The following is an 18245-nucleotide window of genomic DNA, read 5'->3' on the forward strand; positions in this document are numbered from 1 at the left end:
TTAATTATTGCTTTCTCCACTTGTCTGATCGGACGGTTGCGATTCAATACATCATACTTCCCTGGATTCGCTTCACAAAAGAGACCGAATACAGATTTACTAATAACCGTTGATTAAATTTAAACGGTTGTGATTAAGAGATGTCAATAATGGGCGAGGAGAACGTGGCGACGCGGTTTAGTTGTGTGCATGGCTTGCGCAGGCACGCGCTGGTTCGGCGTTTTTGTTGCGGTGACCACGTGTCATCCACGTCATTTATTATTCTCGGTCTTCGGATGGTACACGTCGGATTCCTCGCTGGACTGGGCCTTTCCCGGTTTAAGGCCCAAATGTTTAAGTAAATGTAAATCCATCAAATAATAAACCCTAAAGTGGCTTCATATATTAAGATAGATTTTTAGGATTTAATTCATTTTTCAGTGTCGCCGCAAAGAAGAGGGAGAAAGCAAAACAGGCTTGAGAAACTCTTTCCTGCAACATGGCAAGTCTTCTTGTCTTTGATTGATTAATTGTTTAAGAACATAGTATCAAAGCTTGTGTATTGAATTTTGTGTTTCTGTAGACTTTCAAGCGCAGGAACGGTGGTAGGAACAAGCACAACCGTGGTCACGTGAACCCAATCAGGTGTTCCAACTGCGGGAAATGCTGTCCTAAGGTATTTGTTCGATGTCCTGTTTAATCGTTGTCCAAAGCGTTTGATCTGATCTTCGATACCTTTTGTTGTAATAGGATAAGGCGATTAAGAGATTCATCGTCAGGAACATCGTTGAGCAAGCTGCCATCAGAGATGTTCAAGAAGCTAGTGTCTACGATGGTATGTTGTTGAATGATTCTCATTTGGAGATGAGAGTGTTTTTTTTTAGATTGTTGTTGATATGTGTATTTGTTTTGGTGATTCGTAGGTTACACTCTCCCAAAGTTGTACGCCAAGACGCAGTACTGTGTTTCGTGTGCTATCCACTCTCACGTTGTGAGAGTTCGATCCCGCACCAACCGTAGAGTTCGTACCCCTCCTCCCCGTTTTGTGAGACGCAAGGTAATCTCTCAATACTGTGTATTCGCTTTTGATTGATGCTGCCTTAGGCATTCAGTTCTGGTTGATAAGTCTTTAGAAACATAATGGGTTAGTTTAAGTTCTTGATTATGGTTAGAAAGTACAATTCTTAGTTGCATTTGCTGTATAGTTAGGCTCTTCTTGATGAGTTGATTAAAATGTGAAGCTCTGCACAATCTTATTGCTATCATTGCTTAATTTGTTCTTGAACTTGTTCAAATGCTTTACATTTGTATATACATGTAATGTTGATTATTAATTTTTTTGTGCTTTAACTGAATGGTTTTGGAAATGATAATTTTTTTCAGGAGGATGCTCCCAAGCCTGGACAGCCTGGCCAGGCTCCTCGCCCTGCTGGTGGTGCTCCAGCTGCTCCTCGTACCTGAAGACTGCAAGAAGCTGGCTATCAAAAACTTTCTATATTATAGTCTCAGTCTTGTCTAGAGTTTTTGAAGATTTTTTTGGTGTTTGGTTAAAGATAATTTTGAATGCTTTAAGACTTTTTTTATTTTTGACATTGGAATTTCCTCCCTGTTCTATTCAATTTTTGTGCGTCTTACCATCTGATAACAACATTTTTAGTTCTTCTCATGTAACCGTGATTGAATGCATTTTTCTCATCACCATGCAAGTGAATTATGGTTGTATATTCAATCACTATGCTGAGAAGTTTCTCCATATTCATGCTGGTGATTTCACTAATAAATTTCTACTAGGTGATTTTTTTGTGCATGAAATATTTACAAAACAAAAAAGATATATTATAATAATTTATTAATATTTTATTTTAATTTTAATTATTTTAACATATATATTGTAATTAATATTTAAAACTTATTTTAAATATTATTTCCTTTATATTGTTTTAAAATATAAGATGTTTTCAAATTTTTAATGTTAATATTAACTTTACTGAAAACTCTTCAACTAATAAGATTTTACAGTTTTTTTTATAATTGGTTGAATGACGTTAAAACTATATCTTTAGAAATACTTTTAGAATAATGTAAATTTTTTAATTTTTGTGTATTCAACCAAAACGTTATATACTATATTAAGAAACCGAAGGAGTATTAATTTCTGATTCAACTATGTTAATATTTGTTTTCAGATTAATAATTTTATTTGCATTGATTTGATTCATGTCTTAGAATTCTAATATATTCTGACAAGGTTATATATAATTCAATATATGTTGTTTTGAAAACCAGATAATAAAGTAAATACAAATTAAAGTGTTTATTGATTCAAAGTTACATAAATGAATACAACAATAATACTCTTTTGAAACCTGATATATATTATATATAAATTTATACAAAAAAACTTAATTGTAATAGTTAGTTGATACCACTATAATATTATTTGAGAATATCATATTTATTTATTAATATGTTGAGATTTTCTATAGTTTGTACATATAAAAATATTATTGTAAAATTAAAAATTTTATTTAAATTACTGATTTTGATATAAAGAATTTGGATCGGCCTAGTTAGTAAATTTTTTGTCACCAACTTAAACAAACTAATATAAACTCTCCAAACCAAACTCGTAGCTCCACATCTATATGAACAATAAACGAATGTTGTTTTCTTGCACTACTTAGTCATTTTGTGGCATATTTTGGTACATATATTTTTTTCAATTAGAGTATAACTATTTTAGTCTAATTTAGACAAATCGAATTAATTGTATTTAGTATATTATTTATTTTTAATCTCAGATGTGTAGGTATACTTTCTTATTTTCTTAAAAAAAATAATTTGTTATTTGTTGATTTTCAAAAAAAAAACCAAAAAAGCAAAGTAATGATTGGTACAAAGTTTCATAAAAATAACTGATAAATTTTTAAAAAGGTAGATTATATACACCTTAATATCAATATTATTTTTGTAAACTTTCATTTTATGAAATCACATTATATAAAAGGAATATTTTTGTTTTAAATTTTACAAATCTTTTCCTTATTATATCTGTTATTTGTATAAAATATAAATATAAAAATGAAACTTAAATAAAAAGAAGAAATATTCATTAAAGATATATTAGTTTATGTTATTTAAATTATTGTAATAGTTTGTAAAATAGGTTGATTTAAAAAAAATATTTGTTACTTATAAAATATATATTATGTTGTTTAAGATTACTTTTTAAAATAGAATATTATTTATTTAATTTAAAATCAAGATTATTTACGAACTTTTCTTTTTATCAGTCACATCATATATAAATATGTTTTCATTTTGAAAATTTTATTACTGTTCTATATAATATGCTAGGTGATAACTCGCGCTCTGCGTGAAGTGAGTGACTAAAAGAGATTATTACTTTTAATCTATATATATTAGAAACTTAAAAGTTATAGTCACAAGTATTAGATATAATGAAATATCGAACGAAATTGTGTATGTTTATATAATGTAAGATTGTTAATTTTTCTTTTTGAAAAAAGTTTGTGTAATTGGTTAGGTGTAATCAAAATATAATTTATGGAAAATAATCTATTAAGAGTAAGCAAAAACTTATATAAGTTTATTATGAATTTAAGATAAACAAAATATAGGCAATACAATTATTGCTTTCATAATAAAAATTACAATTATAATATTAAAAGAAACATGGGTAAAAGAAAAAATAAAATACAAAAGAAACAAATTATAAAAATAAATACTCACCCTCACTTTCCATATTGTCTTAAAAGGTTTCAAATCAACTACGGAGTTAAAACCCACAATGAGTGTTTTGGTTGCGAGACTGTTTCGGTAATGATGATTTGAGAAGCAGACTCAGGTGAGGAGTTGTGCTTTCGGCTATGTATTTATATATTCTCATTCAAATCGCCATAATAATTTCCATAATTATATAAAATATGCACTAATTAATACTCCCTCCATTTCAGAATGATCCATGTTTTAGAAAAAAAAAATGTTTCTAAAAGATTCAGATTTTATATTTTTAATATATGTAATACTGACAAATTGTAAACTTCAAAAACATTAATTGTGTTTACTGAATTTAAATATGTTAAAATCATAGGAAATAACTAAACACGGAAAAATGCTTTTATTATCAAAGTTTTACGTTTTTTCTTAATTAAGTGTGAAAACTCTAAAATATATATTACTAGGATATGACTTGCGCTTTGCGCAGAGTGAAAACAAAATCAAATATTTAAAATTACAGCATATTTTGATTATATACCATAAAATCTAGAAGTATAAACGGAAATTTTTTTTATATACCATCATTAAAATAACATATCTATCTTATATATATTGTTTGCAGAAATAAAATATTATAAAAATAAAAAATGACAATACAAAAACATGCATTACAAATTACAGATATTTAATATTCTGTTATTTGTTGAAAACTTGTGGGTGAAAAAAAATTGTATAAAATCATATTAGTATGGGTTGGATTCATTTAAAATTGTATATCAATCAATCATCATGGCAGAGTAATTATAGGAAACAGAGAGTAAGGACAAATAGTATTTATAGAAAATAACATTTTATAGGTAACAACTTAACACTTTGGAGCTTCGTACGTAGAACCAAAATAATTCTTACGTGGAACACAAATATTTATGGAAAAGTGATTGTTGACTACATGATTTATTGACCATCACATACCTAACCATTCAAACTAATATATATTTAGCTACACGAAATATATGTTATACATGAAAACATCCCTCAACTTTATGAATTACAACATCTCTCAAATTTATGATATTATGTAGTTAACATCTAACATCACGAGTTTAATTTCATTCATCCAAAAAATGATGTGTATATTAGAGACCGTTTAAATCTATCGTTTCGTCAATTAAAATATGATGAACCTGATTGTAATTTATCTAAATTAGATTTGATCCGTTTTAAAAGCATAAGAATATTTTTAACAAAAACTAATTTACAAAATAAATATGTTTAATTTTTTGATAAGTAGTGTTTTTAAATTTTTAGTTTAGTGAATTTTAAAAATATATTATAATATTTTTGTTAATCTTAATATATAAAAGTTATATAAGATATTATTTAAATATTTTAATCTGTTTTTATGAACTTTTAATAAAATTTATGTAATTCGTTTGATTAGTTGTGTCATATATACTTATTTGATATATACTTATTTGATAAAAAATAATTAAAACTTTATTTGATATCAATTTACTAACTCTAACATTTAATTTGTTTAATATCGAATTAATTAAGTTAATGAATTATTTAATATATTTTTTCATAAACAAAAATTGCATTCATTAAACTTAGTAAAAAATTCATATTAGATTTTTATTCTTTGATTATTTTTATTCTTATAATTATATAATTTATAATTATTATGCAATATTATGTTTGTTTTAACTTGACATCACATAAGTTTTAAAAAAATGCTAGAGTCAGTAATTTGACAACAAATAAGTTTTAATAAAAAATTAAGTATATATAACACAATTAATCAAACGAATTACAATTTTTTATTAAAAGTTCGTAACAAAAGATTAAAATAATTTAAAAAACAAAATTCAATAAGTTACATATACTTACTTTTATAATTCGTTTGATTAGTTTTGTGGTATATACTTATTTGATAAAAAATATTTATTACAAGATAATTTGATGTCGACTAACTAACTCTAATGTTTTATTTGTTTAATATAAATTAATTAAGTTAATGAATTATTTTATATATTTTCATAAACAAAAATTGCATTCATTTAAACTTAGTAAAAATTTCATATCAGATTTTTATTTTTGATTATTTTTATTCTTAAAAGTATATAATTTATAATTATTTACGCAATATATGTTTGTTTTAAGTTGACATCACATAAGTTTTTTAAAAAGGCTAGAGTCAGTAATTTGACAACAAATAAGTTTTAATAAAATTTAAGTATATGTCAATTAAAATTTTTTTATTAAAAGTTCGTAACAAAACAGATTAAAATAATTAAAAAAAAAAACAAAATTCAATAATATCTTATATAACTTTCATATATATTATATATATATATAAATAAATAATAAAATTATATAGTTTAAAATACACTAAAATAAAAATGTTAAAACAACACTTATCAAAAATGTTAAAACATATTGATTTTGTAAATTATATTTTGTTAAAAATATTCTTACGCTTTTAAATACAGGTCAAAATCTAATTTAGTTAAATAATGGTTGGGTCTATCACATTTTAATTGATGAAATGAGATATTTAACAGTCTCTGATATTAACATCAGTTTTTTGGATTCATGAAATTAAACTCGTGATGTTAACTACATAACATCATAAATTTGAAGAATGTTTTCATGCATAACATATACTTTGTGTGGCTAGGTATACATTAGTTTAGTTTACATGGTTAGCCATGTAATTACCGATACTTCATGTAGTCAGCAATCATTTTTTCCAATATTAATACTAAACACTGATATACTTAGTTAAGATATCATTTTATTTGTTTGTTTGACGTATAAAAAATTATATAAAATATTTATACTACACAAAGATATATTTAGTTAAGATTATTTTAAATATTAGTTAACCGGTTTGAATGTGTAATATAGTACCATGACCGGGCTTATATTTTTGCACTTGTGTAGTAATGGCATCGTATATTTCAACATCACTCTCACACATAATTAGTTGGATTGTTAGGAAACATAAAGTATATTATGTTAAGCTACAATTTAATGAAAAAAATTGGCAGAATATGTAATTAGTATATTAAGAAGAGGGTATTAAATTATATAGTGTAAGAATGAATAATTAAATGTCATCTTAAAATTTAATGTGAATGTGGCACATAAAGAAGCTAATTTTTCAAATAATATTATAAAGATTCTTTACCAAATATCAACAATTCAATAACATATAATGCCACATTGGTCCTGACCGGTACCAGCTAGCTTTAAGTTGCGCTAGGAGTGCCAAAATGCTAGCTCAGCTCAATTTTTCATGAGATTGAACTCTATTTTTATGCTCATTTAGTAAATGAGCTTAACGATCGAATTTAAATTATATCATGAATTATATGAAAGGTTTTTAATGAACATGAACTAACTCATGAGTTTGGTCGTTTATACTTTATATATATATGAATTCTATTTTTCTTATGTAAGAAAATATAGTTTTTATATTAATCATATTTATCTTTTAAAACTAAAATGTAAAACCAAAAAGTTTGAAATTGTGGAGAAGAATAGTGACATTGATCCACAAAAGGCTCAGCAAAATGAAAAACGATATTGATACCATTCCTTATACCATACATCTTTAAAATTAAAATATAAAACAAAATATTTCTTAGTCTCTTATGCGAAATATATATCCTTCCAATTTGGATATTGAAACTCATATAAAAAATTGAGCTTGAAAGATCCGAGCTCAATATGAGATGAGCTGAGTTGAGTGATCTAACTTATTTTTACATCCCTGAATTGCGCTGAAATTACAAATGCACATGATCCCACCATTTAATTAAAATTTCTCAATCATTTTAATATACTAATTTTCATTTTTTCTGGTTCTGAATGGTAAAAGCAGTTCAAGCTAGGCTAGGACATTTCGAGTATCGGTTCGGTTATTTTGGGTATCAGCTAGTTCGGGTATGAGGCTAGATGATCCATTTACTACTTGACTTATTTTTTATTTGGTTCTGTTCAGATAGTTTTGAGTTCGGTTCGGTTAGGATAGTAAAAGTAGGAACCGGGAAATACCCGGAAAAAATCAGTTCTCACTCGGTTCTCATTAGGTTCAAGTATGATTATTTCTGGTAATTGGAATTAAATATCGGATATTTTGGGTAAAATATAAAATAATTACGATAAAAATCTTGGATATTTCAGATTAATTTGGATATTTCGGATAAAATATCTGGATACTTTTAGATACTTTCGGGTAGTTCAGACACTTTGTAATAATTTAGCTTTTTATTAAAATATTTTTGGATACTTCTAATAGATTTTTTTAGTTATAAATATATATTTAGCTATGTTATATTGATAAATATATATTTAGCTATGTTATATAGATTAAGTAGAATAAGTACATATCAAAAAGAATAAATGCATTTTAATCGGATTACAGAAGAGAAATAAATAGACCAGGCTAATTTTAAAACACATATTATATAAATATAATAATTTAAATAATGTAAAAACTATATGACGAACATAAAAAGAGAAATAAGGAGACCATGCTAATTTTTATATTGTTACTGTTATAAGTAAAATATAATTAAAATATTTTATTTATAAAAACAGATAAATATATTTAAAAATAAAATGTTTGTAACAAAATTAATTATTGCCAAGAAAATAAAAAATGTATGAATAACACCAAATGTATAACGGATAAGATCTGCATTTAGTGCGGAAAAACTGCATGTGCGGATGAAGTGCACTTCTCCCACTATAAAACAAGGTTTGGATTCTAACAATAAATTCACTAATTTATAATATTAAGAAGGCATATCATGGGTCATCTATTTATTAAATAATACTAGATTCTGACCAATTTTCAAAAATGGATATATTTTCTTGTTTTATAACTTTTTATAAATTTAATTTTTATATTTTTTAGAAATTTAATTTCAAATGAGAAAATGGTTAATTAGGAGAAAACGCTTACATATAAGTGATATATACATTTTAATTTATCTGTAAATAAAGAAAAATAATATTTGGACTAAATCTATATTATCAGGTCATCTTTTTAATTTTTAATAAAATAGATTAAGACGGCACATCATGGGCCACCCTATTTTTAGCTGGGCCTAGTTCTGACACTACTAGTGAGGAAGAAGCCTCTGTAATCACCGAGGGGACATTCTATAATTGACAAAAAAAGTGTTAAGCCACGTCATGAAGTTAACCTCGTATCGGCACCCATGTGTTAAGCCAAGTCACCAACCTTATGATTGGTGGGTCCCACTTTTAAACTCGTAATATCGTCTACGCTCGATACCACGTAAGAATAAGATACGCATTTTTTTTTCCCTTTGGTGGAAATTGAGTTTCTGTTTCTGGGTTAATGGACTCTGGAGAAACTAGGGTTTTGTCGAATCACAAACGTTTTGTCTTGAGCATTGACCATGAATATGAAACAAAATTGGAGTCTCCTTCAATGATGAAGAAGAAGGTAAAAAAATAAAGCTCTATCTCTTTGAAAGAGGCGGTGAAGTTTAATTCTTTTTGGTCATGACACAAAAATGGTAGATTGATTAAGGTCTCACACTTTTAAAATGTTTCCATAATTTATTTTCTATAAATCTTTATCCACCAAACTTCTTTGTTTTTAATTATCGTTTCGGTTTCTCTTGAGACAAACAAAAGATAATTGCTTTCCGTTTTATACCATTCATCTCTGCTTTATCTGAATTTTTTACCCCGTGTAAGATTTTTGTGGGTTTGAATAAAGTTGGTGAAACGGTGGTGTATGCTTGTGTCTTATCCATAAGATCTAAAAAACAAAACGCTGGCAAATTTATCTCGAGGTGAATTAATAATTTGCTTAATCTTATTCAATTCCAATGAACGGAAACATAGTTTGCCTCGAAATTGTCTTTCGCAATAGAATTGGTCTATTTCTGATGATTTGTACGTGTTGTTGATTCTCGTTTTTTTGGGTCTTATTTTGTTTGTTTGTGTGGGGTTTGACTTTTGTTTTAAGCTATTTTCGTTGTCCTTTTGTTAAAGCTTTAAGACTATACCAAAACGAAAAGTTGAGTTTTTCCCAAAATGCCATAAGTTTTTCATATCAAATGTCATGTACAATCATAAACCCTGTTCGAAAGTTCTGATTTTTATATATTTGTTGCAGGAATTAAAGCCTATTGAATACTCGCAGATTAGCCCCAATAATCTCCAGACAAATGGACTAAGTTCGCAGCAGGTACACTTTTCGATACTTAAACCTCGTTTTATATAAAGTTTTCTGCTTTTAGCGTTGTGGACGAACAAAAATATGTTGACTTTGTAAGATAGGACTAAGAACTCTGAGCTCATTTTTTGCCGTATAGTTAATCATCACGCAACTGAAGTATCATGGTTTTGCCCATTCTCTTTTTTTCTTTTCAATTAATAGATAATTCTAGTCTTCTATTTTGCTTTGAAAAGCTATATTGACATGCTTTGTTTCGACTTTTCTTCTCTTTGCTTAGAATGTATGTGATCACCCACTCTCTTTTTGCTACTAATCACTAATTTTCTTCTTCGTGTTCTCTAATATGTTGGGCTCCTAATCTCGGAGCTTAAGTAATTAGACAACCGTCTTCATTTCTTTGCTTTAGTATCTTTTCCTTTGTCTAATGTGATTCCATTATTTGAAACTTCTTTGTAGATATCACACTCATACAAGTGTCTCTATGAGTTTGAGGATTCCTTCTAGTATCCATCTGAAGATTTAGTTTGAAGTTATACTTATGGGTAGCAATCAAGAAAGATTGTCAGTTTCATCATTGTCAATGACAACAGCCCAACCTAGAGGGGATTCACTAGCGATAGATGTTGAATCTTGGATGATTGCAGAAGAGAGAGCTCATGAGATACTAAGCGTTATCCAACCTTTCTTGGTTTCAGATAGAAATAGGCATGAGATCATCGATTACGTACGAGCTCTAATCCAGAGTCATGATGGAATTGAGGTTTGAACCCCCCCCCCCCCCCCCCCCCCATTACTCTAACAACCTTACTTGTTTTTTTTTATGTTCATTAGCTTTCAAAATTGCAATTTGTATCTACAGGTATTTTCATTTGGTTCAGTGCCACTGAAAACCTATCTCCCAGATGGAGATATCGATTTGACGGTCATAACTAAGCAAAATATGGAGGATAAATTCTTTGAAAAATTGTACAATACACTTAAGAGTGAGGAAGGAAAATCTGAATTCGATGTAACTGATGTTAAGTTTATCCCTGCACAGGTTTGTTTCCTTTTTGTTTCGGCTTTGTACTAAGAATGATTCAAAAAACATTCTCATGAACGTTTGCCCTTATGGATTGTAGGTCAAGGTCATAAAATGTAACATCAGGAACATTGCTGTTGATATCTCCTTTAATCAAATGGCGGGTCTCTATGCTTTATGTTTTCTGGAACAGGTACCATCAGCCATTCAAGAATAGACTCTAAAAGTCTACTAAACATATCATTACTCAGCTTTGATTCGTAGTCACTTGGTTCTAATGTATTTTATTTTTCAGGTTGACCAACTCTTTGGGAGAGATCATCTTTTAAAGCGTAGCATCATCTTAATTAAAGCTTGGTGTTATTACGAGAGCAGAATTCTTGGTGCCAACACAGGATTGTTCTCAACATATGCATTGTCGATACTAGTCTTGTATATCATCAACCTATTTCATTCATCATTGTCCGGCCCTTTATCGGTAATCACTTTAATATTTCTCTGAAGCTTTTGCATTGTCTACAATTTGATATATGAAAAAAATATGAGATTAAAGTCATATTCTTCAACAGGTTATGTATAAGTTTTTGGATTACTATGGTTCATTTGATTGGAGCAAGTACTGTATCAGTCTCAGTGGTCCTGTGCCAATATCTTCCCTTCCAAAAATTATCGGTAATGATGATGTCAAAAATCACATAAACTTTCTTATTTGATGTTTTGGGTTGACACTCTATCTCTCTCTATTTATCTTTTCTTTTACAGCAGTTTCTCCCGAAAATGGACATCAACTATTTCTTGACGAGAAGGCTTTAAAAACGTGTGTAGAGTTATATTTTGCATCTCCAACCAAAGCTGTGGAAACAAATGGTCTTGAGTTTCCTATCAGACATCTCAACATAATTGATCCTCTTAAACACAGCAACAACCTCGGAAGAAGTGTTACAATAGGTACGTTATTAATTTGATAAAGTTCCATAACCACTAACTATACCAGTATACAAAAATGTTTCATTTAAAAAAAAAAAACATTTTGTTAGGAAATGTCCAACGAGTAAAACATGCTTTTACACTGGGAGCTCGAAAGCTCAGAGATGTTCTTTCACAACCTTATGAGACCATTGGATGGAGGCTGGAGAAATTCTTTGGCAGTTCCTTGGAGAGGAATGGTAAGGGACAAAGACAAGATGTCTATGATCCAGTTACTGCGTTTGGTACTGGAAGGTCAGAACTATCTGAACTCAGTGGAGACTTCCAAGGTTACTATGGAAGACTTGTGAGCTACCAAAACAACGAGTTTTATCTAAGAGGCCTGAATGGATCAACCTGGATGCAGCCTAACGGCTATCAAAACATGGGAAAGAGGAGAGGAACAGGAACCTATATTCCTGATATGGTATGCAATTTCTCGCGTCTTTATTATTATTGGCTTAGAATTTAACTTGTTGCTGCAATCTTCTAAAATTCTTGCTCACTGGTTGTTGCAGAGTCAACAGTTGTACCATGACAGGTTCAGAGGTTCGGGTGCTGGAAACTCAGCAGCTCATCATAGAGACGCTTCCACTGCGGCAAATGGAGCCAGTAGTCGCTGCAATCTTTCTGGTGAAGTGTCTACTTCTTCTGCCAGTATCAAAGGAAAAGAACGTGTGAAATCAGAGACTTGTCAGTCTTCACCACCAGAAAACTTAGGAGATTCTATATCTTCAAGCATACCGGAAAAGGAGAATGGCAAAGAAGAAGAAGAGAGCAAAACCTCCCAAACCTTGAAGAGTTCTTGACTTTAGTGATTGTAACAGAATCTTTGGTTGGTTTGTTGGTAATACCTTCAGGATAATTATGTTGTTGTATCTTTAACCGCATGGAAAAACTCTTTTTAGCATTTAAAAGATTCATAAGGAACTCATTACTTTTTGTTGACCAATGTTTCGTGAGAGATCTCTTCTTATTCATTGTTTTTTTTTTGAGAAAAGGCTTTCAAATTTAAAAAAATGAGTTTACAAGATAGGATGATGAAACCCTATAGTGAAATAAAGCTTGCATGAACATATAGTGATAGATAACATCTCATACCTATGAAACAACTTAGGTAGAACTAAGAAAACAACATCTCTTATTCATCGTTGGTAGACAGAACATACACTAGTGGTATATATAGATTGTTGATTTGCCATTTGTCTTTTGCTCGGAGTATACTTTTTTTGGACTGTCGATCAATTTTTATACAAGATCTCTTGCCATTCTTAGCCGTTTTAGAAACAAATGACCTAACAGCATTTCTTTACTGAGTAGTTTAAACATTAACACACATGTTCTAGGTATTGTTTAACGAGACCTATATAAGTTGTCTGGGTAACAACAGCTTTCATGTATTGCCAAAATAAACAACAAGCTGTTCACAATCACATAGGGGAAATCTTTGGATTTGAGTGCCTCACAAGAAGGGACTATAGATCAGTGTGTAATATTGCATGGGTAGTGAGAATACATGTGGCAGTCATGGTGTGTCTACTTGAGCTTCAAAAGGAGACGGATGCATTGTCGGTTACATCTTTGTGCTGCCAGAAATCTCGAACCAAGACGCTAATGGTTGGTAGATTCATTTGGTCCAGCATAACAACCACCAGGTCCAGCATAAGCAGCTCACTTGTTATGCAAATCATCAACTGTAGACATAATTTGTAAACAACAAAAAAAAGAGAGAATAAAGCAGTAAGATAATTTAAACAAAACCAATCCATCTCCAAGCAACTCAATGTTCATAAACTACTCAAATCTTATTAAAGAGCAAATGAAACGCCAAGTGCCAAGAGATTTTCACCTTGCCAATGTGTCGTTGATATCATCAGGTGTGCGCTAACTGCTTCCAACACCCATCAAACAAGAAAAAGGGGTAAATGAATGTGACTAACCTGAAAAGTCTGAATAAGAAACGTCAACATTTGCTCTTATGCATGTTTGATTGTTTCAGTATTGCTCTCTGCGTCTTTGAGAATGACCAAGGGATGGAATTTGCATAGACTTGTTGACCAATGAAACCTTTTTTCCTAGCTTTAGCAGAGCTGTTCGTCCCATACTACGACAAAACATGTGAAGAGGATAAGCTTTGCTTGTGACTTGTGAGCTACGACATCTCCAAGGTATCTTTTGGCTTTCAACAATGGCAACTTTTTTTTTTTGCTAAAAAATTTGTGACAATGGCAACTTCCTGATGCCATGCGCTGTTTCTCTATTGTTCTGAAACGATATTAACAGAAACTGGCAACATATATCAGAACATCAGAAGACTATATTTTAGCCTAATGACATCAATGAAGACCAATAAATCAAAAGAAATACAACTTTTCTGGAGAAGACAAAATCAAGGTTTACAGAAAGCAAAATCTTTAAAGCAGATATTAAATTGTAAAATCAATCATTTCCTAATCAGCTCCATCACGCAGAACAAAGCCTAGGAAACAGTACCAACACACTAAATATATGATAAGTAGGTAAATACCAAAGACAAGAAAAAAAAACAGAGCATTTCTCTTGGTGGAGAGCAAAGTCTACTAGAAAATTAGAAAAAAAAGCAGCAGCAAATCAGCAACATTTTTGTTCAGCTTCTGTTTCTTATTTATAGACGTGAAACTAAAAAAAAATTCTTGTATTTGTAATTTAGCAAAAAAAAGTTACAGGGAACTACACTGCAACTTTAAGAGTTTAACTAGATTTTGACCCGCCCTTTAAAAGGGCGGGTATATTTTTGTTTTTTTTTTAAATTCAGTTTTCATATTTATATATTTTTTTGTAATCATATCCGTGTATAAATATTAATCAAAATCGCTTTTATAAAATAATAGCAATTTTATAGTTGACTCGATATACGCTCGGTTTTTTGTATTGTAATCTTATGCCTGTTTCTTTGTAATTATATTTGTCTATTCTATATCTTGACCCGTAGGTATAATGTTGGTTTGTAACTTTTTCTGTAAATATAAAATATTTTCTATAATTTGTTCTCATATAATAATGAAATTTAATTTATATGTTTGTGTATAACATTTTTTAAAATCTATGTAATAACTTGTTCCATCATATAAATACATATTAATAATAGCTAGCTATTAATATTTATTTTATCAAATATATATATTTTAAAATTATAAATTCTATGCATAGTATTTTTATAAAATATTTTTTTATGAAAATAAGATAATTCATTTACATAACCGGCTGATATTAATTTTACTTATATTTTAAAGCTTCAATTTAAATACAAATTTATTAATTTATATTGGTCAAATTTGTTTTTTTATTATATAAATTTACTATATGTCATTCAATATGTCCCATACTTGATATATATATATATTGAATTATTTTTAATATTATAATTTAAATGTGTATACTATAATATGAAATTTTTTGATTACTTTATATATCTTACTTTAATATTTAGCTTTAATAAGTTGATATATGTTGTACAAATCATGAATATATGTTATTATTTAATTTAATAATTTATAATATAGTTAATAAATAGATTAAGTTACTTTACATTTATTAACTGGTGGAGTAATTTAATTATGAATATAAATTATATAAAAATTATAGAAATTTTATTTCTTATTCTATATATAAAAATGAATTAATATTTGTTTATAATTCTAGTTAATATTAATTACGAATTTTAATATTTTAAAAGTAAATATTAAAAAGAAATATATATTTACATTTTAAATTAAAAAAATATTATTAAAATGAAATCTTAAAGAGATACTTAATAATATCTTTTAGAGATCTTATTTGAAAAATATTAAAATAATAGATTATATATGGTATATACTAATAACAACTAAGTAAGAGAAATAATAGGAAATTAACTAAATTTTATGGTCCAACCTAGAATACTTGCAAGTAGATAAAAAGTTCTCGTGTTATAATAGTATTGATGATACGTAACTAAAAATACATATAAGTAAATTATACAATTTTTTGTTCAAAGAAAAAAAATTGTTACTCGGACATACAATAGATACATATGTACATCCAAAGAAAAAAAGAATCATATACGTATATCTATTTAGTTAGGGAATTTAAAATTTATAATATATTGATATTTAGTTATTTAAGAAAAACAAATTAAAGATATTTCTAAAAAGATATTCTCTTTTAATAATTTTTTTCCGTGTGGAGTAGTTATAGGAAATTTAGTTGTTAGTTTAAATAAATAATAAATACAATTTTAAATTTAAAACAATGGCAGTCCTGTAAATATTTTAAAAATTTATGGGAATGTCAAAAAAAAGGCTGCTGTTTTAATTGTATTGATTAACGATCCTATGCAAGAACTCTATCTAGGAATAAAAAATAATCACATCATCAACCAATCAAGTACCATGCCAAAATGACATTGATGAAGTACTATAGACCTGAAGAAAGTTACAGGAACTACATTGCAATCTTATGAGTTTATTAACGATCCTATGCACGAGCTCTAATCTAGGAGAAAGTAACCAGATCAACCAATCGAGTACCACATCAAAATGACAATTATTAAGTGACTTTACTATAAATTAACCAATATAAACACAAAATCTGATAAGAAACCCGTTTTCACTATGATGCGCCGCCGCCAACATTGCAAGTACAACTCTTTTCCGGTTGAGATCATGAACAGTGATGAATGGTGGAGAGAGTATCCACGCGTCATTCACTCATTCGACGACAGGGCAAAAAGCTGTAGATTGTTTTTGTCTTCTCTAATTGTTCCACGTCGGATTCTTGAATTAAGGGGAAAAAATATTCATAAACTTTTTCGAAAAGAAAATAAACTTGTTTTTACAATTTCATATTTTTTTAAAAAATATTGTCAACAGCAGTACAAGGAAAGAAATAATGCTAGATAATTCTAGTTGACCTTATTATTTTGTTAATAAGGAAAAATATCACACAGTATATACTATTTAACAAAATAAACACAAGAAAATTTGCAAAAAAAAAAAAAAAAATACAAGAAAATGAAATTCGACGCCTCAAAAATTACCATATCACTAAACTCCCACGTAACCACATTAATCACAGCTGTATTTTATTCATGTGTTGACGCTTGTCCACACATAAACACCACATGAATAATGCACCACGATATGCAGTTTCCTTGACTTGAAACTAGAGCGAAAACCAAAAGATATGGGTCTAAGAGGACTGCCTCTTCAACACAACGGTAGGTTCATCTCCACGACTAAAGTCCCCCATGTCAAGAAACTTGGCGAGAATAAGCCGGAACCCTAGGTGGTTTCGTGTAGGCGAAGAAGGAAGAGGAGACTTCATTGTTCACTAGACTAATGGATCGATGCGTTGGATTTCTCACATGTTCGATCGGTCGGAGAAAGGCGCCGAACTTCTCTTCGAGGCCCGTGAAGCCACCAATTAAACAAATCCGGTGGCAAGATGAGCAAAGAACAGGTCGGTCTTCTTACTTGACCACACCACTTTCCAACTTTTTGGTGCAACTATAGTTAGTACTCTACTCATGAAATAAATCCAAAATTCTACTAGACAGAAGTCACACAACTAATTAACAATACCGATCCTTTACTCTCTTCTTTTTGTTGTAATTAAACCATGTTTGGTGCTCGAGTAAGAACCATGGATTAGAAAATATACTTATGATGAACATTCGATTACCATTAAATTATGTTTGATATATTCGAATTACAGTAGTAAATGGAGCATTAAGAAGAAAAATAGGAGGAACGTACAAGGACTTTTTAAAATCCTACGTTGAAGGTAAACTTTAGAGAACTATTGAACTTGGAAAACTGAAGATTGTATTATTTACAATGAATATTTGGAATGACTCTAAGTTGTTGTTTATATCAATGTTGTAATGGATGGATGATAAGTGGAGGAAGGATATGGGTGGGCAAAACATGTAAGATATGAAAAAAGAACATAAATGGTGAGGCAAAACAAGAGGACAAGTTAGGGGGATGTGTTGTCTCATGTCTTCAAAATCCCTCCAAATCTTTTGGAAATTTCTTCACCACGTCTTGGAGGTTTGTTACAAGAACACAACCATATATTGATAAAAACACGGATTACAATGCTATAATCAAGAACATAGTTTAACTTTGTATTAATAAGAAACAAAATGCTTTTTTTGACAGAAACAAAATGCTAGATATGCAAATTAAACGACAATAACTTTTTTTTAAAACGACAATAACTTCTTGACACCAACGAAAATGAAAACCATTCCTATCCAGCTCATCTCCACCATCAATCTCACGGCCT

The 18245-nt window shown here is 29.1% G+C and overlaps 2 protein-coding genes across 2 annotated transcripts; both read left to right on the forward strand.

Moving 5' to 3' along the window:
• Window positions 1-343: 343 nt before the first annotated feature.
• Window positions 344-1613, forward strand: LOC108830128 (40S ribosomal protein S26-3). Its single transcript, XM_018603732.2, has 5 exons — window positions 344-481; window positions 563-655; window positions 730-814; window positions 903-1036; window positions 1363-1613. The coding sequence occupies exons 1-5, from the start codon at window positions 479-481 to the stop codon at window positions 1438-1440; spliced, it is 393 nt and encodes a 130-aa protein (XP_018459234.2). The 5' UTR covers window positions 344-478; the 3' UTR covers window positions 1441-1613.
• Window positions 1614-9081: 7468 nt separating this feature from the next.
• On the forward strand, window positions 9082-12862 carry LOC108830120 (protein HESO1-like). The gene is made up of 10 exons (XM_057007664.1): window positions 9082-9205; window positions 9887-9958; window positions 10406-10709; window positions 10809-10988; window positions 11071-11163; window positions 11266-11448; window positions 11540-11642; window positions 11733-11918; window positions 12008-12363; window positions 12455-12862. Exons 3-10 carry the CDS (start codon window positions 10488-10490, stop codon window positions 12743-12745), a joined length of 1614 nt encoding a protein of 537 aa, XP_056863644.1. The 5' UTR covers window positions 9082-9205; window positions 9887-9958; window positions 10406-10487; the 3' UTR covers window positions 12746-12862.
• Window positions 12863-18245: the final 5383 nt, after the last annotated feature.

This window comes from Raphanus sativus, chromosome 4 (assembly GCF_000801105.2).
Source record: "Raphanus sativus cultivar WK10039 chromosome 4, ASM80110v3, whole genome shotgun sequence".
In the NCBI taxonomy this organism is placed as follows: Eukaryota; Viridiplantae; Streptophyta; class Magnoliopsida; order Brassicales; family Brassicaceae; genus Raphanus; species Raphanus sativus.